This window comes from Trachypithecus francoisi, unplaced genomic scaffold (genome assembly GCF_009764315.1).
Source record: "Trachypithecus francoisi isolate TF-2019V2 unplaced genomic scaffold, Tfra_2.0 Lachesis_group0, whole genome shotgun sequence".
In the NCBI taxonomy this organism is placed as follows: Eukaryota; Metazoa; Chordata; class Mammalia; order Primates; family Cercopithecidae; genus Trachypithecus; species Trachypithecus francoisi.
Genome location: NW_022681453.1, coordinates 68,871,869 through 68,898,865, shown reverse-complemented (window position 1 = coordinate 68,898,865; position 26,997 = coordinate 68,871,869). Strand labels below are relative to the sequence as shown.

General features: G+C 40.5%; 1 protein-coding gene across 4 annotated transcripts in view; it reads right to left on the bottom strand.

Moving 5' to 3' along the window:
• The window catches only part of GSK3B (glycogen synthase kinase 3 beta), a 279,756-nt gene extending 254,631 nt beyond the window's left edge, over positions 1 to 25,125 (bottom strand). For 3 of the 4 annotated variants that reach the window (XM_033211108.1, XM_033211110.1, XM_033211112.1), the window contains exon 1: positions 24,024 to 25,125. In XM_033211108.1, the coding sequence (XP_033066999.1) occupies positions 24,024 to 24,111 (88 nt within the window). In that variant the 5' untranslated portion in view covers positions 24,112 to 25,125. The remainder of the gene's footprint in view (positions 1 to 24,023) is intronic. The other variant, XM_033211111.1, reaches the window with a different exon arrangement.
• Between the last annotated feature and the right edge of the window lie 1,872 nt (positions 25,126 to 26,997).

The following is a 26,997-nucleotide window of genomic DNA, read 5'->3' as shown; positions in this document are numbered from 1 at the left end:
AGTTTTTGAAAAAAAAAAAAATGCAGTCTAAAAATATTAACAACTATCACATCTATTGAAAATACACATTTCACATTAAACACAACAAAACTTTAAAGGCACCTGCTAGGTCAACACTTGCTGATTACGAATACTCACTTAAAAACTGCCAGATCCCTAGTGACGACTCCAACTTTCTTAACGCCTTATAAAATATACTTAAGATGGAATTTCTATCACTTTAAAAATGCATCTGGTGATGATTTTTCCCTAAATACAGGGGGAAGGCCAGGAGCGGTGGCTCACGCCTGTAATCCCAGTACTTTGGGAGGCTGAGGTGGGTGAATCACGAGGTCAAGAGATTAAGACCATCCTGGCCAACATGGTGAAACCCCGTCTATACTAAAAATACAAAAATTAGCTGGTTGTGGTGATGTGTGCCTGTAGTCCCAGCTACTTGGGAGGCTGAGGCAGGAGAATCACTTGAACCCAGGAGGTGGAGGTTGCAGTGAGCCAAGATTGCACCACTGCACTCCAGCCCGGGGACAGAGCAAGACTTCATCTAAAAAAAGAAAAAAAAAAAAGGAAAAAAGATTGAGACTTTCCTTATAACCATCCTATATATATAACAGTTTTTTAAAAAACACAAGAGAATATAGAAAGGTAACAACCCAACCTAACCCTTATTATTGTTATTACTGCTAACAATAATAGCAGCTAAGATTACTATGTACCAGACCCTGTGCTAAGCATATTACAAGCATAATTACCTGCTTCACAATCACTCAGAAAGGCAGTTACTATCACCACTTCCAGATAAGAAAAATGAAGCTATAAAAAGTTAGTATCTTACCTAAGCTCTACTATACTTGATCACAGATGAGACTAGAATGGTCCTACAATGTCAGAAAAAAAAAATGTATGGAATATCTAAAGATGGTATCAAATCTCACTCAAAAAGCACTTTACAGTAGTATCTGAAATATTTCACTATAGAAACACGCAGAGTTCATCTATTAATATACAAAGCAATGATGTGGAACCTGTGTCGAGCAGTCAATTTATTATCCTTTTCTTCTTCCCTAAGTAGGGCAGCTTAGTCTTTTCCTTGTATATATTGCCAAATTGCTGTTCCTAAGGAGTAAAATCTAATAGCAGTTCATTATAATCACACAGTGCCAACGTAGTTCAAACGGGCAAAAACTTAAGAATCGGCAAAATTAAGGATCCACTCCGAGTTCTACCTCATTATTAGTTTTGTATCCTTTACCCACCAGCAGGGACTCAGACTCCTTGTCTGCAAAATGGAGATACTACTTAGACCCAGTGGAGCAAATCCTCATTAAATGTTTGCTTCCTCCCCTTCTCAAATAAAAGCAAGGTCCAAATATACCTAAGCCAGAGCTTCCAAAGTCTGATCCAAAGAGTATCAGTTCTTTGAGGGATGCTATAAGCAGCATTTCCCAAATTTTGGCCACAGACTACTTATTACAGCACAACATCGTTTAGAGTAACTACCGTGGGAGACACTGGCCAAAGAATTTTCACATAGATTAAATAAAACAACAACAACTTTACTTCAGATTCTGTGATCACTCTTTTAGTTCCTTAGTGCTCATTTTTATCTACTATCTAGTTCCCATCTTAATTCCATATAGTTGAGCTGACAATTAAGCACCTCTGGTTATATGAGTATTCTATATATTAAATGCTATACATCAGGGGTTTCTGTGGCCTATTAGGAACCAGACCGCACAGCAGGTCAGCAGCAGGCAAGCGAGCAAGGCTTCATCCGTATTTACAGCGGCTCCTCACTGCTCACATTACCACTTGAGCTCCGCCACCTGTCAGATCAGCAGCAGCATCAGATTCTCATAGAAGTGTGAACTCTATTGTAAACTGCACATGCGAGGGATCTAGGTGCGCATTCCTTATGAGAATCTAGTGCCTGATAATCTATCACTGTCTCCCCAGCACTCCCAGATGGGACTGTCTAGTCACAGGAAAAGCAGCTCAGGGCTCCTACTGATTCTACACTATGGTGAATTGCATAATTATTTTATTATATATTACAATGTAATAATAATGAAGTGCACAATAAATGAAATGCACTTGAATCATGCCAAAACCATCCACCCTGGTCCATGGAAAAATTGTCTTCCACAAAAGCAGTCCTGGTGGCAAAAAGGCTTGGGACCACTGCCATTACATTAAGAACCCAGATATATTCTTTTAAGTGGTGTCTTAAAAAATCCAACTATTAGTACATGAAACACAGGGCTTATTGCAAAGTTAACAGAAAACTGTGTTTTTCCATTAGTCTTCCAGCTACAGAATGGAAGGGAAAGGGAGGGAAAAGTTTTACTTTTAATCAGTTTTACTTATTGAATATTAAGTCAATGATTAAAAATGAAATGTCAGCCTGGTCCCGACCTGCAGGCAATAGGCATCGCAGAGAATGAGAGTCAGTTACACTATATCTGAATTTTTGTATCATCACAGAATTTCACTGTAATCTGACAAAACACTCATCAACTAAGAAAAGTTCAATTCAGACAGGGCGCGGTGGCTCAAGCCTGTAACCCCAGCACTTTGGGAGGCCAGAACGGGCGGATCACGAGGTCAGGAGATCAAGACCATCCTGGCTAACATGGTGAAACCCCGTCTCTACAAAAAAAATACAACAAAACTAGCCGGGCGAGGTGGCGGGCGCCTGTAGTCCCAGCTACTCGGGAGGCTGAAGCAGGAGAATGGCGTGAACCCGTGAGGCGGAGCTTGCAGTGAGCTGACATCCGGCCACTGCACTCCAGCCTGGGCGACAGAGCGAGACTCCGTCTTTAAAAAAAAAAAAAAAAAAAAGTTCAATTCAGAGGCACAGAAAATTTTCTCCAACTCATGAAAACGATAAATCAGCCTTTTCTATTAATATTTAATTATGTTCGGCCAGGCGTGGTAGCTTACACCTATAACCCAGTACTTTGGGAGGCTGAAGCAGGAGGATCACGTGAGGTCAGGAGTTCAAGGCCACTCTGGCCAACATGGCGAACAGGTGGTTCGTCATGGTAGAGAACACCGTCTCTACCAAAAACACAAAAATTGGCCGGGCATGGTGGTACGTGCCTGTAATCCCAACTACTCAAGAGGCTGAGGCAGAAGAATTGATTGAACCCAAAAGGCAGAGGTTGCCATGAGCTGAGATCGTGCCACTGCACTTCAGCCTGAGCAAGACTCAGTCTCAAAAATAATAATAATAATAATAATTAACTATCTTCAAACACTATAAAAATACTTCTTAAAAAGAAAACATGATCAACTATGTATTACAATTTGGTTTCTATATTTAAGATTCAAAGTTTTCCATTTCTGGCTTATTTTTCAACATTCATCATTTATTATATGACAACTAAGTACAAAGGATTTTCCAGTGCAAGAATAATATAAAACAACAACAAAAATTATTGAGACCAATAACCATGGGAAATAATAAGGACAGAGGCAGGTGAAGTTTAACACTTCTGTTCTGCCTTGAATCAAACTATGATACGTTAACTGAGCTCAAAATTTGTGCCTTCAAGTTACCAGAAGTAGCAAGGCTCCATTTCTGTACATTCACATACTCTTAGGACAGTAAAGTAGTTAAGAATAAGAGCTCTAGACTAAATTACCTGGGTTGGAATCCAGACTCCACCACCTGTTGGCTATGAAACCTTGGCAAGAGTTACTTAACTTCTCTAACACTGTTTCATCTGTTAAAGATAAGGTGCTCCTGGCTGAGCTCTGTGGCTCATATCTACAATCCCTGTACTCTGAGAGGACAGGGCAGAAGAATTGCTTGAGCCCAGCCTGGACAACATAGGGAGACCCTACCTCTACAAAAAAATTTTTTTTAAAAATTAGCCTGGCATGGTGGTACAGGCCTGTAGTCCTAGCTAACTGAAAGGCTGAGGCAAGAGTATCACCTGAGCCCAGGAGGTAGGCTGCAGTGAGCCACAACCACACCACAGCACTTCGGCCTGGGCAAGAGAGCAAGACCTCATCTCAGAGAAAAAAAGAAAAGGATAGGAGCTCGGACTCAAAACTGATTTTGCAATACGGATTTCAACTACACTTTTTACCCATCTCTTACAGCCACTGTTTTATAGCTAGCCAGATCAGTTTTAAAAGCAAGGTATTTGCTCTTAAAATTTTTATTTTAAAATAAAATAAACTTTACTTATATATGACTGATAATTACTTTCTCCTCCATAAGTAACACTACAAAAAGTAAAAGTTCCTAAGCCTTACCCTAAGAAACCTTAAGTCTTCCAATTTCGGGCAATTATCTTATTCCCTTTCCAAATTATAAAGGCCATACAGTGGAGCAATTAAGAGAACAGGTTCAAAGTATGGCTATGCATCTTGCTGGCTGTGTAAAGCTCTGAAAGCCTCAGTTTCCTCATTTATAAATTCAATTTGCCTTAGAAGACTGTGATGCAGATTAAATAAGATACAAACAAGTTGCTTAAAACAGAGAATAGAAAAACCATGGAGAAAAACCGTAAAACAAAGAGTTGGTTTTTTGAAAAAATGAAATCAACAAACCCTTAGACTACAGAAAAAAAGAGAGGGGTCTCAAATATACAAAATGAGAAATGAAAGTGGAGACATTACAACAGATGCCTCAGAAATAAAAAGAGTTGGCCAGGTGCAGTAGCTCACGACTGTAATCCCAGCACTACGGGAGGCCAAGGTAGACAGATCACTTGAGCCCAGGCGTTCAAGACCAGCTTGGGCAACATGGTTTCAACGCTGTCTCTACAAAAAGTACAAAAATTAGCTGGGCGTTGTAGCACATATCTGTAGTATCACTCAGGAGGCTGAAGCAGGAGGATCACTTGAGACCAGGAATTGAGACTGCAGTGAACATACATCACACCACTACAGTGCAGCTTGGGTAACAGGGTGAGGACCTGAAAAAGGACAGGACAGAACAGGACAGGAAAAAGGAAAGGAAAGGAAAGGAAAGGAAAAAGGAAAGGAAAGGAAAAACGAAAGGAAAGGAAAAACGAAAGGAAAGGAAAAAGGAAAGGAAAGGAAAGGAAAAAGGAAAGGAAAGGAAAAACGAAAGGAAAGGAAAAACGAAAGGAAAGGAAAAACGAAAGGAAAGGAAAGAAAGAAAAGGAAGGAGGGAGGGAGGGAGGAAGGAAGAAAGAAGGAAAGAAAGACGGAAAGAAAGACGGACGGAAAGAAAGAAAAAGATAGAAAGAAAAAAAAGAAAGAAAGAAAGAAAGAAAGAAAGAAAGAGAAGAGAAGAGAAGAGAAGAGAAGAGAAGAGAAGAGAAAAGAAAAGAAATAAGAAGAGTCATGAGAAACTTTTTTTTTTTTTTTTTGGACAGAGTTCCACTCTGTCACCCAGGCTGGAGAGCAGTGGCACGACCTTGGCTCACTGCAACTTCCGCCTCCCAGGTTCAAGCAATTCTCCTGCCTCAGCCTCCTGAGTAGCTGGGATTACAGGTGCGCACCACCACGTCTGGCTAATTTTTGTATTTTTGTAGAGATGGGGTTTCACCATGTCGCTCAGGCTGGTCTCGAACTCCTGACCTCATGATCCACCCGCCTCAGCCTCCCAAAGTGCTGGGATTACAGGTATGAGCCACCGCGCCCAGCCCTGAGAAACCATTATGAACAATTACATGCCAACAAATTTGATAACTTAGAGGAAAGGAATACCTAGAAAAGTACAACCTGCCAAGGTTGAATCAGGAAAAAATAGAAAACCTAAATAGACCCGTAACAAACAAAAATATTGAACCAGTGGTAATTAAAAACCTCCCAACAAAGAAAAGGCCAGGATAAGATAGCTTCACAGCTTAATTCTACCAAACTTTTCAAGAATACCAATACTACTTAAACTCTTCCAAATAATAGAGCTGTAACACATTTGATAAGGCCAGCATCACCTTGATACCTAAGCTAGACAAAAACATTAAAAGAAAATAACACTGGGCGTGGTGGCTCACGCCTGTAATCCCAGCACTTTGGGAGGCCAAGGTGGGTGGATCATGAGGTCAGGAGATCGAGACCATCCTGGCTAACACAGTGAAACTCCGTCTCTACTAAAAATACAAAAAATTAGCCGGGCATGATGGCAGGCACCTGTAGTCCCAGCTACTTGGGAGGCTGAGGCAGGAGAATGGTGTGAACCCAGGAGGCGGAGCTTGCAGTGAGCTGAGACCACGCCACTGCACTCCAGCCTGGGTGACAGAGCGAGACTCCGTCTCAAAAAAAAAGAAAAGAAAAGAAAAGAAAACTACAGGCCAATATTTCTGATGAACACTGATGATACAAAAATCCTCAGTAAAATATTAGCAAGTCAAATTCAACAACATATCAAAAAATTACACATCATGATCAAGTGGGATTTATATGGGCATCCAAAGCTGGTTTAACATACACAAATGAATCAATGTGTGAAAGAAAAATGACACAATCATATCAACTGACAGAAAAAGCATTCAACAAAGTTAAACTTTCTTGATAAAAACTCTTTAACAGTTTAAAAATAGAAGGCAAGTTCCTCAACATAATAAGGCCATCTATGAAAAACCCATAGCTAACAACATAATCAACAGGGAGAAATGGAGAACTTTTCCTCTAAGACCTGATACAAGGCAAAGATGCCCACTCTGACCACTTCTATTCAACAGAGTACTAGAAGTGCTGGAAGAGCTTGTCTAAATCAAGAGCATTTAGACAAGAAAAAGGAAAAAAAAAGTAAAGTTAACCAAATCAGAAAATTACCTCTATTTGCAGAGGGCATGATTCCATATATAGAAAACTCCAAAGACCACATGAAAAACTGTTAGATCTAATAAATTAATTTTGTAAAGTTGTAGGATATAAAATCAACATAAAAAATTCACGGCATTTCCATATACAAATAATGACTAAGCTGAAAAAGAAATTAAGAAAACAGCTCCATTTGTGTTAGTATCAACAAACAAAATACTTAGGAATAAATTTAACCAAAAAGTTGAAACACCTGTACACTGAAAACAAAAACTACTGATGAAAGAAAATGAAGAGGACACAAATAAATGGACAGAATTCCAAGCTCATTAATCAAAAGAATATTGTTAAAATTACCATACTACCCAAAGCAACATCTAGATTCAACACAATTCCTATCAAAATCCCAATGGCATTCTTCACAAGAGTAGAAAAAGCAATCCTAAAATTCACATGGAAGCACCAGACTCTGAACAGCCAAGGCAATTCTGAGGAAAAAAAAAAAAAGTTGGAGGCTTCACGCTTCCTGAGTAAAAATTAAGTTACAAAGCAACTATAATCAAAATAGTTTAGTACTGCCATAAAAACAGACACACAGACCACTGCAACAGAAGAGAGAGCCCAGCAACAAATCCAAACACAGATAGTCAACTAATTTTCAACAAAGGCACCAAGACAATACAATTCTTGAATAAATGGTGCTGGGAAAAATGGATTTCCACATGCAAAATAATGAAACTGAATTCTCATCTTACACCAGACACAAAAACCAACTCAAAATGGATAAAAACCTAAACATAAGACTTGAAGGCATACAATTCTTAGAAGAAAACATAGGGAGAAATCTCCTTGAAGTTGGCCTTGGCAATGACTTCTTACATGACACCAAAACACAGGAAACAAATGTAAAAATAGACGAGACTACATCAAACTAAAAAGCTTCTGCACAGCAAAGGAAACAACAAAATAAAAAGACAACCTACAGATTGGGAAAAGATTATTGGCAAACCATATATCTGATAAGGGGTTAATATTCAAGATTTACAAAGAAATCATACAACTCAACAGTAAGAAAACATATAATTTAAAAATGGGCAAAGGAGGTGAACAGACATCTCCCCAAAGGTGACATAAAAAATGGCCAACAGGTATATGAAAAGGTGCTCATCACTTATCATTAGAGAAATGGAAATCAAAACCACAATGAGATACCATCTCACCCCTGTTAGGATAGCTATTATCAAAAAAGTAAAAATAAAAAAATAAAAAAGTAAGTGTTGGCAAAGGTGTAGAGAAGAGAACCCCTGCACACTATTGGTGAGAATGGAGCTTAGTGCAGCCACTATGGAAACAGTACGGAGGTTTCTAAAGAAACTAAAAATAGAACTGACCCAGTAATTACTCTTCTGGGTATACACAAAACATTATGAAATCATCACTTTGTAGGGAACATGCATTCCCATGTTCACTACAGCATTATTCACAACAGCCAACATATGGAAACAACCAAGGTGTCCATCAGTGGACAAACGGTTAAACTTCAGTGTGTGTGTATATATATGTGTGTGTGTGTGTGTATACACATATGGATAGAGCTGAAGGACATTAACTGAAATAAGCTATACACAGAAAGAAAAATATTTCACGATCTCAATTATATGTGAAATATTTTTTCAAAAAAGGTCAAATATACAGAGATAGAGAATAAACTGGTTAGCAGAGTCTGAGCAGGGAAGGAAATGTGGAGATGTAGGTCAAAGCATAGGAAGCAGCAAATACCTGGGATAAACATGTCAAAAGATCTAATGTGCAACATGAAGACTATAGTTAATAATAGTGTAATTGGCCGGGCGCGGTGGCTCAAGCCTGTAATCCCAGCACTTTGGGAGGCCGAGACGGGCGGATCACGAGGTCAGGAGATCGAGACCATCCTGGCTAATACGGTGAAACCCATTCTCTACTAAAAAAATACAAAAAACTAGCCGGGCGACGAGGCGGGCGCCTGTAGTCCCAGCTACTCGGGAGGCTGAGGCAGGAGAATGGCATAAACCCGGGAGGCGGAGCTTGCAGTGAGCTGAGAGCCGGCCACTGCACTCCAGCCTGGGCGGCAGAGCAAGACTCCGTCTCAAAAAAAAAAAAATAGCGTATTGTACCCAGGCTTTTGTTGAGTGTTAAATAGATTACAGTTGCTCTTGGTTGGGGCACGGGGACCAGTAACTATGTGAGATGGAGATGTTAATTTGTTTTACTATAGTAACCATTTTATTATAATATGTATCACATTAACATCATGTTGTGTATCTTAAATACACGTAGTAACGTTTATTTTAAATTAATTGCTTACTATTGTACAATGACATAGTAAGTACTCAAAAATTTTCTTCCTTTACTTCAAGTCTGGAGGGCCTGGGATCAACATCCAGAACCTATTCCCTACTAACTGTAAGGCCCCGGAATAAATCAATTAAAAATATACGTATCTTAACCTCAGATGCTTCACTCATTAAATGGAGCAAATATTGTCACAGAACATTGTGAAAGTTAAATGGAATGAGAGTGCTTCGCACACAATACACATTCAAAGTGTAGCTGAATCTGAATTCTAAAATTCAGACCATCATCAACAGCATCCAGAGAAACTCAAAATCTATCATGACCACAAACTTTTTTCTAATTAGCTTCTTCTCCCACCCCAACTCCTATGGTCGACAGCAGCATTTCTTACCTCTTTCCCAGACTTCAGAAAGTACACAGGCTTTCTCAGCTATATGTAAGAAATTAACAACAACAACAAAAAATGTTGTTTTTAATTAAATATAATGTAAAATGCATTTTAAAACAATTTACTACTCCTAATACTGAAAGCCAACAAGCTATACAACTTATATTGATACCATAACCCATACAGTGCAGGCAGACAATCTCCTGTCTCTGGGTCTTCTTTTCTAAGGACCCAGGAATTGGCCCACCTGCTCCCATTTTGGAAGTCATGACAAATACAACAAACACACCTTTTGTTTCTAACTAAGTTCTCCTTCTCCAATGTAGAGCAGAAATATCATACTAGAACTTCTCATCTTTTTTTTTTTTTTTTTTCTGAGATCGAGTCTTGCTCTGTTGCCCAGGCTAGAGCTGCAAGTGGCACGATCTCGGCTCACTGCAACCTCTGCCTCCCAGGTTCAAGTGATACTCCTGACTCAGCCTCCCGTGTAGCTGGGATTACAGGCATGCACCACCATGCCCAGTTAATTTTTGTATTTTTAGTAGAGACAGGGTTTCACCATGTTGGCCAGGGTGGTCTCGAACTCCTGACCTCAGGGATCCGCCAGCCTCAGCCTCCCTCTTGGAGAGATTACAGACATGAGCCACTGCAACTGGCCCGTCTCCTCTATCCTTTCAAAAAGCATAGCTCTTCTTTAATCTACAATCTGACAGGAAATTACACACACATGCACACACACACACATATTTTTTTCTTTTTAAGACAGTCTCACTCTCTTGCCCAGGCTGGAGTGCAGTGGTGCGGTATCAGCTCACTGCAACCTCCACTTCCCAGGTTCAAACGATTCTCCTGCCTCAGCCTCCCTAGTAGCTGGAATTATAGGTGCCTGCCACCATGCCTGGCTAATTTTTGTAATTTTAGTAAATATGGGGTTTCACCATGTTGGTCAGGCTAGTCTCGAACTCCTGATCTCAAGTGATCCACCCGTCTCAGCCTTCCAAAGTGCTGGGATTACAGGAGTGAGCCACCGCACCCAGCCTATATAAACATATTTTTTAACAGCCTCAAAGTCTCTCAGTAAAAGTTATTCCTGATGTTCAACTGAATTTAAATAGAATTATACCTTGTTCTTTAGTAAATCCTCTTGGTTCAAGAAGGGCATAACAAGTATTTGCTACTTACAGAGAAATTTCTTCCATGTCTAAGACTTGTACCCTAGACCAGCCAAACATCTCACAATGCACACATTTAATCACAGAAATACCATGCTGATATGTGGAAAGCAATTTATTTTTCAAAACCAAATATAGAAAGTCATATTCTACCACTATTTAAGAATTTATATTATAGGCAGGCGTGGTGGCGCACACCTGTAATCCCAGCACTGTGTGGGACCAACATGGATGGATTGTTTGAGCTCAGGAATTCAAGACCAGCCTGGGCAATACAGCAAAATTTCGTCTCTACAAAAAATACAAAAATGAGCCAGGCGCACTCCTGTGGACCCAGCTACTGTGGAGGCTGAGGTGGGAGGATTGCTTGAGCCCATGAGGTTGAGGCTGCAGTGAGCCAAGATCACATCACTGCACTCCAACCCAATCAACAGAGCAAGATTCTGTCTCCAAAAAAGGTGGGAGGAGGGGGAGGGAAGAAGGAGGAAGAAGGAAGACGACGACGACACTCTTTCCTCTAATTAAAAAAAAAAAGTTGCATTATTTAGCAATAGAATCCCTATTGTTTATTAGTATTTCTCACCCTCTCTGGGAAAGCTCTAGAATTGACATACTAATACATCAAACAAACGAACGTCATCTTAAAGACTCAAAAAGAGGTCTTGTAAAAATTAGTTTCGGCCAGGCGCAGTGGCTCATGCCTATAATCCCAGCACCTTGGGAGGGCAGGATCATTTGAGGACAGGAGTTTGAAACCAGCCTGGCCAGCATTGTGAAACCCTGCCTCTACTAAAATCACAAAAATTAGCCAGGCATGGTGGTGGACACCTATAATCCCAGCTACTCGGGAGGCTGAAGCATGAGAATCGCTTGAACGCAGGAGGTGGAGATTGCAATGAGCCAAATCGCGCCACCGCTCTCCAGCCTGGGCAATACAGCGAGAGTTAGCCTCAAAAAAAAAAAAAAAAAAAAAAAAAAAAATTACAGTTTCACACCTCCCCCACAATACAATTACACACCTAAGTACATCCATGATGAAAGGACTTTTCATATTTAAATACCGTCTGTTTACTTTATTCTTTTGCAGAGTAAGCTACTTGGTGTAAGGAAAGAAATTGAATTGTCAGGTTTCACTGTTACAAATCTCTCTTCAGTCCTTACCCACTCCAAATAAAAGAATGGAAGGGGATACCATAGTAGCTTCACAGGCTCAATGTTTCAAAGGTACTGTGCTTACCAACCAGTGCAACCTAGCACCCAAGTCCTTGCTTTCATTAAGTCATCCATCCAAAGATTTCAGAGCCACTCAGCGCTAAGCACATAGCGCAACAGAAATGTCTGTATTTCTATGTCTCTATGTCTCTTTCCTTTCCCTACTATCATTCCTTCACATTAAAAAAATTAAAAAAAAAAAAACCGGGCTGGGCACAGTGGCTTATACCTGTAATCCCAACACTTTGGGAGGCGGGTGGATCACGAGGTCAGGAGATGGAGACCATCCTGGCCAACACGGTGAAACCTTGTCTCTACTAAAAATACAAAAACTAGCTGGGCGTGGTGGTGCATGCCTGTAGTCCCAGCTACTGGGGAGGTTGACGCAGGAGAATCGCTTGAATCCAGGAGGCGGAGGGTGCAGTGAGCCAAGATCACGCCACTGCACTCCAGCCTGGCAAGAGCAAGACTCCATCTCAAAAAAACAAACAAACAAAAAACAAATTTAACTTAATTTCTTACATCAAAACTTAAATGTTCTAGAAACATCAGCAATTGGTTGTGACCTGGAAACTAGCATACCACTAGACACCATATCACATGACAAACTGCCTTCAACTAGAATATGTACTAAGTGTCCCAATACAAAAAGGACTGTGCTCCACACTGCAGGAAATACAAAGATGCATAAAACATTTTTATGTCATGTTGGAACTTACGATCTCCTACGGAGAAACAAGACACGTTAACGAGAATATAAGGAAGAACATTAGAAGGGCCACAGAGAGTGCCGAAGGAGTCATATGCAAGTGAATTTCATGCCTTGTGGTAAGCATGAATAGGAGTTGAAGTGGTATTTGAGACTGAAAGCCAGCCAGGTCTTTGAAACAGCAAGGGGAAATAACATACGACAAAATATATTTGCATGGATAAAATTCCATTGGGGCCAACATCTAATTATCTTAACAGCAAAAATTTCAATAGCTATTTTAACAGTTTTACTAAACAAGAGTGGAAAGAATCACTACCCACCCTACAGCAAGCCCCTTTCTGAAAAACATAACAATCTTCAACCTCTTTTAATGTGATATAAAATTTAAAAATAAGCTGAAAACATGATTAACAACAAAGGCACAAATCAATGAAATGTTTTTAAACCACACACACCTTTTCCATTACTTAAGAATAACAAAAATAATATAATTCCTGGACAAAATTGTAAGCCTGCACTGTCCAATACAGTAACTACTAGCAACATGCGGCTAATGAACACTTGAAATGTGGCTAGCTCAAATTAGTATGTTCTTTTTTGTTGTTGTTGAGAAAGAGTCTCGCTGTGTCACCCAGGCTGGAGTGCAGTGGCACAATCTCAGCTCACTGCAACCTCTGCCTCCCAGGTTCAAGCAATTCTCTGTCTCAGTCTCCCAAGTAGCTGGGATTACAGGTGTCCGCCACCATGCCCAGCTAATTTTCGTATTTTTAGTAGAGATGGGGTTTCACCATCTTGGCCAGGCTGGTCTTGAACTCCTGACCTTGTTATCCACCCGCCTCAGCCTCCCAAAGTGCTGGGATTACAGGCATGAGCCACCACGCCCGAACCCCAAATTAGTATGTTCTTTAAGTGTAAAACACTCACTAGGTTATAAAGATTTACTACCCAAAAAAAGAATGTAAAATATCTCAATAATTTTTATATTGGTTACATCTTGATATATTATTAGTTTGGATACACTAGGTTAAATAAAATATATTACTAAAATTAATTTCACTTGTGTCTATTTTTCAAAGTGATTCATAGAAAATTTAAAATTATATATATAATTCACATTTTTGGCTTGTATTTCTTCTGAAAAGCTCTAGTCTAAACAATTACTTAATATTAATATTTTTCAGATTTTTGTACTTGCCTCATATTGGCATGGTAATCACTTGATAAAATGATACAAAGTAAACTTCGAGCATCTATTTCTCAGTATCTAGATACTGCAAGGGTGAGGATATCTGCCCAAAAGGTGTATAGCTTCTTAACTGACCTTTTGAAACAAATATGGAAAAAAACAATGAACAACTTTTCCAGGTATATTTATCAAACAGTTATCGGATGAGAACTATTCAATGATACAAAGACATGGGATCCAGGAAACTGGAGAGCCAACCCTGAAGAGGAATGAAAGAAGTCAGAGGATGACAGCTGTACAACGGGGCCTGGAGAACAACCAGGTCAGATCCCAGCAGTTCGACGAGGGCTCCAGGAAAAGAAAGGGGGCAGGAGGCAGGTAGAAATTCAGAGAATGTCTGATAAATGGGTACATTTGGGGGGAAGAATTGAGATTATATTTATTACAATCAGTACAAAGAAAAAGAAAGAAAATGGCAACAATGAAGTCTAAAAAGATTAAAAGCAAAGGAAAAAATGTGACTGCCACTTTGAAACTGCTTAATAGCTCCTTAACACGTTAAACAGAGAGTTACCATTATCACCCAGCCATTCCACTACTTAGGTACATACGTTATGTCCACACAAAAACTTGCACACAAATGTTCACAGCAGCACATTCATACTAGTCAAAAAGCAAAAACAACCCAAATGTCCATCAACTAATAAACAAATCATGGGATTTCCATACAATGAAATGCTATTCAGCAATAAAAAGGAATGAAGTACTAATACATGCTATAACATGGGAGAACCCTGAAGACATTATGCTAAGCAAAACAGTCATAAATGGCCACATATTACATAAATCTATTTATATGAAATGTCCAGAACAGGCAAATCTATAAAGACAGAGAGTGGACTAGTGGTTGCCTAGAGCTGTGGGGAAGGGGAACATAGGGAATGACTGCTAATGGGTATAAGCTTTATTTCTGAAATGATAAAAGTGCTCCAAAATTAGATGGTTGGGATGGTTACACAAGTCTGTGAACACCTGTGAACCGAAAAAATGAATGTTACGGTATGTGAATTATATCTCAATAAAACTATTCTCATAAGGAAACATGATCACTGTGTACTACTTGTTTCTACACAGAATACTGTTCCATGTCTACATACTGAGAATTTGCATAATAATTTAAATAAATAATAGTTTTTAAATAGTGGTATAATTGTATCAGTATGAAAGCAAAAGGGAGATGGGCATGACAATAAATGATGTCTACCACTATAAGACAAGAAAATATAAAATTAATTTTAAGAAACAGATAAAAAGTATATAATTAGAAATATGATAAAAACTACAAGAGGAAACAGCTGTCATAGCCAATGTTGCTTCTAAGAAGTAGGACTGGAAGACAGATTACTTTCCATCATAAGCCCTTCTGTACTATTTGATTTCTTTAAATCATAAATATATTCTTTTATAAAAGTAATTTTTATTCAACAACTAAGGGGTGCTTGATTTAGGAGCAGAATGAAACCATACGCTCTTAAAGAGGTAAAAGGCACAGGCTTCATTGACATTGACGCACTCTGCGCCTCTGATCTCTCAAGAGAACAGGTTTTCTCATCTGAGATGTTAGAAAAATAGAAAGTTAAAAAATCATCCTTTGTCTTTTTCTTTACCATGAAATAAACATCTATTTTAAATGTGCTATTAATTGTTCATTGGTTAGGACTATTAACATTTTACCTCTAATTGCCACGAGAGGAGCTCTGTCATTGTTGCACTTATTCTCCAACTAACTTACATTCAGAGACATAAATATTTACTAACTTAATAGGTTGAAAAATAGCAATTTTCTAGTTAGTGATTTAAATTTGTTTTAATTCTAACACTTCTGCTAAAGCTATTGTTAATTTATGTATGTATACACAAAATGCAAGTCTACTATAGAAATCAGTAATCTGTAAAGATTCAGAATACCTATGAAAGGACACATAAGAAATTGTAATGCCAGTGGTCTCCGGGAAAGAGAACCGGTTGTTGCAGAGTAAGAGAGAAGGAAGACTTCACTGAGTATCTTTAAAATTTTGAACCATGTGAGTAAATTACATTTTTTAAAATTTAAAGCAAAATAGGTAAATAAAACATGCAATTATCCAGCACACTGCACTCAATAATTACTGCCATTATTGCCATATATTATGAAAATACGATATGCAGTACATTGCTCTTCCATATACATGTAATTATATCTTATTATTAAAACTCTACCAACTCAAAGCTTCCCCCTTTCTTTCATAATTTAAGTAATGTGTAGAATATGAAAACCCTGCAATTCCACTGGGGCAAATGTCCCTGCAAATACTATCAGTCTGATGTCAGACATAATACCAGTACCTCTAACTCTTCAGGTGCTCACACCACATACTCAAAATCTAGCATCAGAAATTTACTTGACTCAACTCAACAACTTCAACACAAGTCATGAAGAAAGTGTTAATCAATTTAAAAGTATTAACTGATTTTGCTACACTTTGCGAGGCCGAGGTCGGCAGATTGCCTGAGGTCAGGAGTTTGGGACTAGTCTGGCCAACATGGTGAAACCCCGTCTCTATTACAAATACTAAAAAAATTAGCGGGCCATGGTGGCATATGCCTATAATCCCAGTTAATCCGGAAGCTGAGGCAGGGGAATTGCTTGAACCAGGGAGGTGGAGGTTGCAATGAGCCAAGATTGTGCCACTGCACTCCAGCCTAGGCAACAGAGTGATATTCCATTTCAAAAAATAAAATAAAATAAAGTTTAAAAAAAGTAAAATTGGTTAATTTTATAAAGTAACAAGAAGTAGATAGCATTGCACTTAAAGAAGATACCTTTCCTTCGAAAAAAATCTAAAACACCCAACCTTTCTAGTTATATTAGCCAATTAAGCCCCTAAGAATTTCTCAGACCTCCAAAAGAAAAACTACTTTGCCACTATCACCCTTTTTCTTCGGCCCAAGAATTAAGATACCCAGCTTTTCAATTCTCATAGGCCATAAATGTATCTAGTAAAGTTCCTCTCTAAATAGCTATTCATAATTCATAAGAAAGCTTAAATGACTCCATGCAGTGCCTTCTAAGCAGTCCACAAACAAAAGGTACAAGCCAGCCAAAATCCAAGTCGCAATTCCATATATACCAAGGAGGGGGGAAAAAAAAACAGAAACAGTAAGACAACAAATCTTAAATCAGATAAAACTCTGCTGCTGAGTTAATAAATGTAGATGGACAATGGAAGAAAGAGTTGGAAACAATACCTTGGGCTAGCACACTAAAGACTTTAGTACCTTTATTCATATTGCTGAAATTCAGCTAGAAGATGGTGAATTAGACAGAGATAACCCAGTTCTCTTCATCACTTCAGTGATCAACAAATTACAGATGTTTTATGTAGCTTATGCAGAAGCCCAGGTCTCCAGAAGAGATTTTTCTACCTCCTGCCTCTTTAAAACAATTAATATTCTCGGATGGGTGCAGTGGCTCATGACTGTAATCCCAGCATTTTGGGAGGCTGAAGCAGAACTGCTTGATTCCAGGAGTTCAAGACGAGCCTGGGCAAGATGGCAAAACCCCCCGTCTACAAAAACTACAAAAATTAGCCAGGCATATTGGCGCGTGCCTATAGTCCCAGCTACGCCAGAGATTGAGGTTAAAAGATCACCAAGCCCAGGAGGCAGAGGCTGCAGTGAGCCAAGCCTGCACCACTGCACTCCAGGCTAGGCATAGGCAACACAGCGAGACCTTGTCTCCAAAAAAAAAAAAAATTTCTCTGGGTGAACGTTTTGAACAATTATCAGAGTGATTTACCCTGGATCTGTATGAACTTACATATGCTACATACACTAAGTAATCCCAATATGCTTGTTTCCCGGAATCATCCATTCTTTTCAGTAGCATAATGCTTAATCAGTATCTATCCATTCCCCTCTGATTTGTGATTTCAAAAAAACCAGACGACTCAATGAATTACAACTATGTGTTAAATAATAACAAAGAACCATTAATAAAAGCCTGAAGACTAACCTATGAGCAAAGTTTATACTCCATTTGCCTGCAGATATTAGCTGCTCAGGAGAGCTCCTGGTTTACTGTCAACTACCAGCCAATTCCAATAAGGTGAGATTCCAAATAACCCAATTCCACATTGATGCATAGCTGTTATTCTTTGGGGAAACTAAATTAGAAACACAATTTAGTTCAGCCACATGTGGTGGTTCACGCCTGTAATGCTGGTACTTTGGGAGGCCAAGGTGGGAAGATCACAAGGTCAGGAGTTTGAGACCAGCCTGGCCAACATAGTGAAACCCGTCTCTACTAAAAATACAAAAAATTAGCCAGGTGTGGTGACAGGCACCTGTAATCCCAACTACTTAGGAGGCTGAGGCAGGAAAACTGCTTGAACCTGGGAGGCAGAGGTTGCAGTGAGCCCAGATGGTACCATGGCACTCCAGCCCGGGCAACAGTGTGAGACTCCATCTCAAAAAAAAAAAAAAAAAAAACAAGAAACGTGAACTTTTTATTACTAAATTGATATGAAATAAGAATCAAGAAATTAACCTCAGATCACGTTATTAAGGGAACACGTTAAGGACTTGGCTTTGTGCTGTTAACTAACCACGGTACTCTGAAAATAAAAAGTTGGTTTGACAAAACTAGTTTCAAGACAAATACATCATTACTTCAAGTGATCAAACCAAAAATGCTAGGAAAACTATTCAATACAAAAAATGTAAGATTTAATCACGTACAAAATTGGAACCTGCACATTGTTTGGAAGTCGACCTGTCTTCCCAAAATATAAGCAAAAAAGGGAAGGGGGATTATAAACTAAGAACCCAAATCGACTAAACTGTGTTTTTTTGTATTTTTTTGAGACGGAATCTCGCTCTGTGGCCCAGGCTGGAGTGCAGTGGCACGATCTCGGTTCACTGCAACCTCCACCTCATGGGTTCAAGCGATTCTCCTGCCTCAGCCTCCTGAGTAGCTAGGACTACAGGCACACGTCACCATGCCCCCCCGCCTAATTTTTGTATTTGTAGTAGAGATAGGGTTTCACCATGTTGGCCAGGATGGTCTCGATCTCCTGACCTCGTGATCCACCCGCCTCGGCCTCCCAAAGTGCTAGGATTATAGGCATAAGCCACCATGCCCAGCCGAACTAAATTGTGTTTCTAAATCTTATACCACATCAAACGCATTACAGTCACAAGTATATTAGAATTAAAAAACTAGAAAACTCAATAATGCAAAATGGAATAAATATTCCTTTTTTATGTAAATTTAAAGGTAGAAAACTTCAGGGAAAACAAACTGTTATTTAACTCTACCCTCAGTTTTTCCTTGCTGTTCTATTCACACAGGTTTTTATATAAATATGCATTTATACATTACACTCAACAAATTTCAAAAGCAATTTGATTTGTATAACCAAGGATGATTTGTATAACTTAAGATAAAAAGCCAAGAGTGCAACCTCCGCTTTAATGAAAATGCTCTTCTTCTGAACAATGAAAATGCTTTTATTCTTAAAATCGGGCAAAACTCCCCTTCCACCACCACCCCCCCAAAAAAAACCAGCTAGAAAATGATAAACATTCCAACAAATTAATTTACTTATCATGGTGATTACGTTCTTAGTAGAACAATATCTGGGGAACCCGGTTGGTCCTGTTAGTACCAACACACACTCCTGTCTCACCCACGCAAGCATTCTGCCCCTCCATTCTCCATTATAGGGTGGAGCAACACAAGAGGCACCACAATCTCACATCCTCTCCATCCCTGTCTCAACCTCATCGGTCTTATTTAAAAGTACGGAACTGTGACAATAGGGTCAATATACGCACGTTTCACAGCCTTCTCTATGCATAAAGTGCACACACAAACAGGGCTCTCCCACTCTTTAGACTCTCCTGCTGGAACAAAATCTCTGACTTTCCCAGCCTTGCTGTTTCTCCAAAGTATTATCTCACATCTGCAACTCAATTCTAATATAAGGGATAGACAGTAAAGGGTGCAAGTACTGATTTTCAGCTGAACTTTGCCAGTGAAATGAGAAGATGTCACCTCATTTTCTAAATGCAGTTCCCGATAAAGCCATAAGGTGATTTGTGAATCTCTGGGATCCCTTGAAGTTTTTCCTTTTGCCTGTGACTTATTGTCACTTCACAATTAGCATTCTACAGGTGCATGCAACAAGAAAGCATATAATTCTTAAATATCTTAAATGTTTTAACAACTCTGGGGAAGTCAGGTTGGGAAACGACTGAAAATAAGGTTCTGGTTTTCAGTCTCACACATGAACTCTTTTCCACATTAACACAGGATTATCAAGAAATGGGCTAAACTCTAACCACCTAATTTTTAGATGTCATAAAGAGATTAAACTTCCCAGGGGAATACCGAAACTCTAAGTTGCTACCTATTATTTGGCTTTAATCACCATATGACCTAATACTGCAGAATAATATGCAGCTACTATTAATCTCTCTTTGCTAATAGAAATTTTGATTTAAAAAAGTTTTATATGAAGAAACAACTTAAGTGATACAGACTTATTTTCATCTTTCAAAATCTTATGTTTAAGCATTAAACCTAAACAAATAGCTAAATTTTCTCCAACTGTATACCAAAAAGATTTATTACTAATATTTTAACCAAAAGTGCCACAGTCACTTACTTTCCCTATTGAGTAAAATATCATGTGATTCTAAAGGAAAATTTTATAAACATTTATTTAATTACATGTAAACTTGGAAGTGAACAAAAATGAAACATTGGTTTCACTATATCAAGTAAAAAGTAGTATTTCAAATATACTGATTTAAATTTGGGGTTAATGCGTAAACTCAACAAAAAGGGCAAAAAATACTTGTTATAAAATCAACTTTTAATTTATTCTGGAGTCTTCACAAAGTGAAGGCTTCTCAATACTTTATTCCTAAATAAATCTTGCATTTAAAATAATAATCATTATTTATAAAAAACAAGTTTTAAGCATATATCAAAGATTAATGGCTACATAAAATATCTAAAATGTTTCTGTCACAGTTTAGTCCACAAAGTGTTTTCATTGTTTTGAAATAAACTATCATGGAACTATTATAACTAGGTTTCAAGTGTGAGGCTTTTGAAGCTGTATTTAAAAAAAAAAAAAAAATAGGAATTTGATGAAAAGCATTTAAATAAAAGCCCTTAGTTTACTGCTCCCAAATATAAATTCAACATTTTTAGGTGTAGAAAAATCAGAAACTGTGCAATTAATAGACTAGGAAGTCAAATATCATTGCCAGTAACTAACTGCTGTCTGAATTTCAAGGGAACTTATTGTATAATAAATTTTAAGAAAGTGAACTCACCTACCCTCTCACCTCAGCACATTCTCAATTTTCCCATTACAATTAACAATATAACTCAGCAGTGAAGTCTTCCAGGCCAGTAACATCAGAATTTATTTTTAACTCTTGACTCCTTCACAAATATTCCACTTCAGTCCAGTATGAAGTTCTGCCAGTTCTTCATTCACACTGTCTCTCAAACCTGTTCCTTTCACCCCATTTTCACATTTTACTTTAGTCCCTCATGATTCACAACATACCCTACTAGCTCCCTAAAAAGTCTCTAGCATCTCTCTACTATATTAATTCAACTGCAAAAATCATCTTACATCTTGTTCAGCAGCCAACAGTAAATCCAGATCTCTTTTGAATCTCAATCAAACTTTTACAGAACCCCTCTGCCCTCCATCAGCTAACTCTCTTATTTCTCAAATTCCATTTGTTCTCGTGTTCTTACGTAGGCCCCTTTAACTCAGATTTGCCAACTTGATTATTGCCTCTTATGTAAAACTCATAATCTTTGTGCCTTGGTACACTCCTTCCACCTAGACCTTTCATGCTTTTCTACCAGTTCAAGTTACGACCTCCTTTAATATCAGTCTTAATACACCTTATCCGCAGGAAGTCTTTCCTCTCCCACACATCAGTCTCACCCTTTTACTCTTTGCCCCTCTGAACAAATGATTCAATTTGTATTTTACAATCTTGCAGTCATCATGCTATTGTTTTAATTTTTTTTCCCATAGCCTCCCTCTACAACTAAATAAGCTTTTGAGAGCAAGGACTACAATTTCTTATGTCTCTGTTTTCAACAGGGGTTCCTTAGAATGCTAGCATCCTAACAAATGCTTAAAGACTCCCCTTTCTTTTAAATGTTTTTAAAGTCAAAGCTGTCAAAAACACATAATTAACACTAAACTCCAACTTTTTAAATTCTAAATTGACCTATACGGTAATGGGAAAATAAACATTTTCATCTATATATTTTAAAAGAGTTACTCCATCCTTAGTTAGTATCTGCATTATCAAGAATTCAAAAGTCATTTTCAAAGAAAATCCTGGAAAGAAAATGAAAAGTCCCAAAATGTAGCATTATAATCTAGCATTATAGATCTCTGAAATAAAGCTAATAAATCAATTAGCTGAAACTGATTGACTGGTTTTCAAACTATATTACCAAGATGTAAAACATACAAACACTCCAGTACCACAAGAGGCTCTTAAGTAGTTATTATAAGATTTGTATCATCATAGCTGAAAATTACCCCGGAATTTTAAAATATTTTTCAAATGACTCCATGAAGCGCTTAGAAAGCACGACCCTTCCCTGAAAGATGCATAATCAGCTGTCCTCTTTTCCTACCCCGGCATTCTCTACTTGCAAACCACCGGGAAAAAAAACATTAACTTTGAAAAATAATCTCCCATTCAGCTATTACCTAGACTACCCTGTTTCAGGCTAGTTCCCAAGGCCAACACGAACTGAAATCTTGAGTTCAACTAAAAGTGATCATTTTATGTTGCCTAAGAATATAATCAATTTCACATAACATACATGTTTTTTGTGTGTGTCGGTTCTTAAAATCTCAGTTCTTTAGTTCTCTCAGTTCTTCTAGGCAACACAATAATTTCTTTGCCCTCATGATGACCCTCTTTGCCACAATAAGGAAACAACATAGATATTTTTGTTAAATTCTGAAAGTATGTTTACATAAGCTGTCATTAAACACTACATGAACTTCTCCATAAATAGAGATACACTGGAACATTAGATACTTAGTATATACTAAACACTTCAAAAGCATACTTTTCAGCACAAACCCAGGACAAGAGTAGTCTAGCCACAACCCTGAACACAGCCCAAATATCCCTATTATTTCTAGGACCACAGCCATCTGCAAAAGCCAAAATGGAAAGGACTAAATCCACATTCTTCTAACTAAATACACAGTTATCTAAATGTGATGGAAACTAACGCAAGAGTGTTTTAAATCGTCCTTTTTAAGGAACCCCCCCCAGAACATTTAACAGGAGTGCAACAGTACTTCAAAATTGAACTTAAATGTAACGAGCCAGTGACAACATTTAACTTAGTATTTGGCACTATGACAAAACAAATCTCAATCAAAACCTGGACCTATTAATACTTCCATGTTACCTTTTGATTAAATATAAATTATATGGTGGCAGGTTGGTAATGTCAAAACAGGAAGGTTAAGAGAGAACACATCAAACCACTAATCCAATTGAACACAAATGCATACAGAGATTCTACTGCTGCTGGCTATTTATTGGCTCCCACTAGTCCCTTCTAAAGAGAGAAATCAATGGCAGCCTCCAAATGTGAATGGTTACTGAGCAAGTTCATCCACAGATTAAGAACAAATACTATGTGTAGTCATACAGACAAGAAAAAAATGTTGGGAGGGTGGGACATTTAATGTCTCTATTAAGTATACCAAACTATGATAAACGCTGAGACCTAAAATACCCTCTCATTCCAAACAACATACATTCTGCAAATGTGCACAATGGTTTATTAATCAAATCTTGTCCTTCTCTTTATTCTAAAGGATGGGCAAGTAAACACGGTCATCACTAACGTGGAAACACTCAAGCACTTGATGAAACTGACTACCAACAGCAAGAAAAGTGTAAGAAAGCAGTTTCAAATCGAATCATCCAAATAAAAATCATATTATCTCAATTCAAGGTTAATGAGACCGGGGGAGGGGGTATGGGAGGAGTAAAGAGGGAGCTGCTTCATCCTTGACTGAAGACAGGTTTTGCCCTTTTCCATTGCCTGTTTGTTATATTAGGAGGTCTAATATTTTCAGATTCTGGAATTCCGAGATTTCTTAAGGGCGAGGTGGAAAAGGGGCGTAAAATAAAATCAATACTCACTGCTAACTTTCATGCTGCCAAAAGCTGAAGGCTGCTGCACCGGCTTGCAGCTCTCCGCAAAGGAGGTGGTTCTGGGCCGCCCTGACATGATCACTCTCTTCGCGAATCACCTTTTCCTTCCTTCCTCCTTTTCTTCCTTTTGTCTTTATGTTGGGGTGTTAGGTTAATGATAAATGCAGCATTAAGTTCTCCCACAGAAGAAAAAGAAAAAGACTTCGTCCTCTTGGCTTTTCACTCCTTTTGTATACTATAAAAAACAAAACAAGCGATGTATTTCTCCTTCAAGACAGATCGGCACGGATATTTAACATATAGATGATTTAGGGCTGGGGAAAAAATACAATTCCTTCCCCTCCCTTTCCTGGGAGGAGAGAAAAGAGGGGGCAAATCCTAAAAAAATATGTATCACGTGAAACGGGGGCAAATACTTGATTGAAAATGAGTACTTCGAATATTATATTTTCCTCGGGGATTTTTTTTCCGAGTCAATGAAGAAGGGAAGCGGCGGAAGGATCACGAGTCTCACGCTTGAAGAGAAAGGGGGATGGGTAGGAGGGAGAGGGAGGGAGGGGGTGGCTCGGGGATGCGACGGGAAACGCTGCAGCTCCGGCAGCCGTGGGATCCGGCGGGCTGACGGCGGGGGCCCGGCGAACTGGAGGGCGGCGGAGTCGCGGGTCAGTCAGAGGCGGGCGGTGGCGGCGGCTCCTCTCCTCATTGCGCCAGGAGCAGCTGCAGGCGGCGGCTGGATCCAGCGGCCATGGCGGCGGCGGTGGCGGAGGCAGCTCCCTTCAGACCCCAGGCAGCGGCTCCTCGACTGCTCCCCATATGCCAGGGACATGGGAACCCGGCAACCGCTTCCGTCCCTCGGGGCCCCCTCCCCCGTCCGCGGCAACAGCTCGGCCACCCTCCCGCCCCTCGCCTATGTTCGGTGCCCGCTCAGGAAGTGTCCGCGCTTTGCCCCCAGCCCAGAACCCTGTCAGCGGCTGCGGAGCCGGCTCCTCCTCGCTTCCTTCCTTCCTTCCTTCCTTTGTCACTCGGCCCGGGCGGCGGCGGCAGCGACGGCACAAGCCCGCATTCGCCCGGGTCAGGGGCTGCTCTGTGTGAGGAGCGCTGTCTGCGCAGCCGCCTTGCACTTCCCCACTCGCCCTCCCCCTTCCTACTCTTCCTCCACCTCCTTCCTCCCCCACCCAGCCTTACACCGCCCAGCGCCCCGCCGACCGCGTAATAGGCGTCTGCGAATCGCCGCCCGAGCCCCACGCTCGCCCGCTTCGGCTGGTAGCCGAAGCCCGAACGGAGCCAATCACGGACGTCGTTTGTTTGCGGCTCCTCCCGGAAAAAGCCGATCGGCCTGAGAAACCAATTAGAAAGTGACGCTGGGAAGCCACGCCCAAGGAGCGGAAAATGCCGAAGGTAGCCGAACGGAAAGGGTGAATTCGCCTCGTTCGGTGGCTGGCTGGAGGAGACATTCGACAATGGCAACAGTGGCCAATCAGAGTCGCCGGCCCTCACGAAAAAGCTTGAAGAGTTGAAGACGGTGAAACCCAAAGACGCTGGTGAAACTGCACGGCTGGGCGCCGCCGCCGCTTTGTAATTGGCTGGAAAACTCCGCTGGGAGCGTACCTCCCTCGGTGATTGGTGAAGGGAAGGGGGCTTCCGAGGACAGTTTGGCCAGTCAGGATTTCCCCTCCCTCTCCAAGGTGGGGAGAAGAAAGCGAAGGGAGGGCGTCTATAAAGCGCCGTCTCATTGGCCGGAAGCTTAGGCGCTGGAGTTGGGGCAAAAGGGAGAGGGTGGAGCCCGAAACTCGCGGTGGTGGCCAATCGGCTCTCACTGCCGTCCAATCGCAAGACCTAGCTGCAGTGTGATTGGCCTTCGGCCTCCGTCCCAGGAGCTGGGAGGTGCTCCACTAGGGTCGTGGCTGACGACCCGACGGCTCGCCTGTGGCCGCCTCCAGCTACGGTGGAAACCGCACATAGGGACCGCCTGCCCTAGGCGCAGCAAATCGGAAAGTGCTGCGGTCGGCGGCGCTGGGCTCTAAGCGCTCAAGCGAGCAGAGGGGTCCTCCCCATCCACAGGAGGCTCTCGGCGGGGCGCAGCCAATTCTGCGCGCCCAAGGCTCCCCTCTGACCTGGATCGCGTGTGCCGGGTGTCGGCCTCTTCCCCGAAAGGGTCTGACGGACAAAGGGGGCCTTCCCAGCCGGCAGCAAGCTCTCAGACGCTAAAATGGGAACAAAGCTTCTTTGGGCGGCCGCGCCCCGCCCAGCCTCGGGGGCCATTGATAGAGAGGCCCGCTGCGCTTGGTGTGCGCGGCCCGGCCGGGCCTCTGGAAACGCCCATGAGAAATGAGCTCATGCTGGACGCGCGCGCTCCTTGGGCGCAACTGCCCAGCGCAAAACGGGCCCGAAAGCAGGTGAGGGGAAATGCCGTCAGGCCGGATATCCTGAAGCCTCCGAGGAAATGGGGGGTTAGAGGAGCCCGTGGTAGCTTTGGATCTTTTGGAACTAGGGTGATCTATAAAAGTGCAGCTTGAGTAGATTTCATATGTAAGACCAGCGTCCATTGTTCTACGATAGAACCAGTTCCTTTGGTCTGCTTTAGAACAGTGAGGTTTGGCTACGTCAAGATAGAGAAAGTAGAACAGACAGTTGCCATCCTGATTATAATCCAGTGGTTCCTGTAATTTCTACCTGCAGTCATCTCTTTCAGTTAAGATGCTGTCTCCAGAAAGCACAAGTAAAAGGACCTATATTTGATCAGATTACCTTGCTCTTGCTTTGAAACACTGATGAAGGACTTGGGACAGAGCAAAGTAAGCTTTGATGGAAGACAGGAAATGTCCAGATAGTTTTTGCAGATTCAGATGGCTACAGAGGCCAGACAAGTAAAGCAAATGAGACTGCCCTTGTGTAAGACGATGGGGAATGATGGGGAAAATGGCAAATTGGAATATCCATGCCATAACTAAAAGGAACAGCT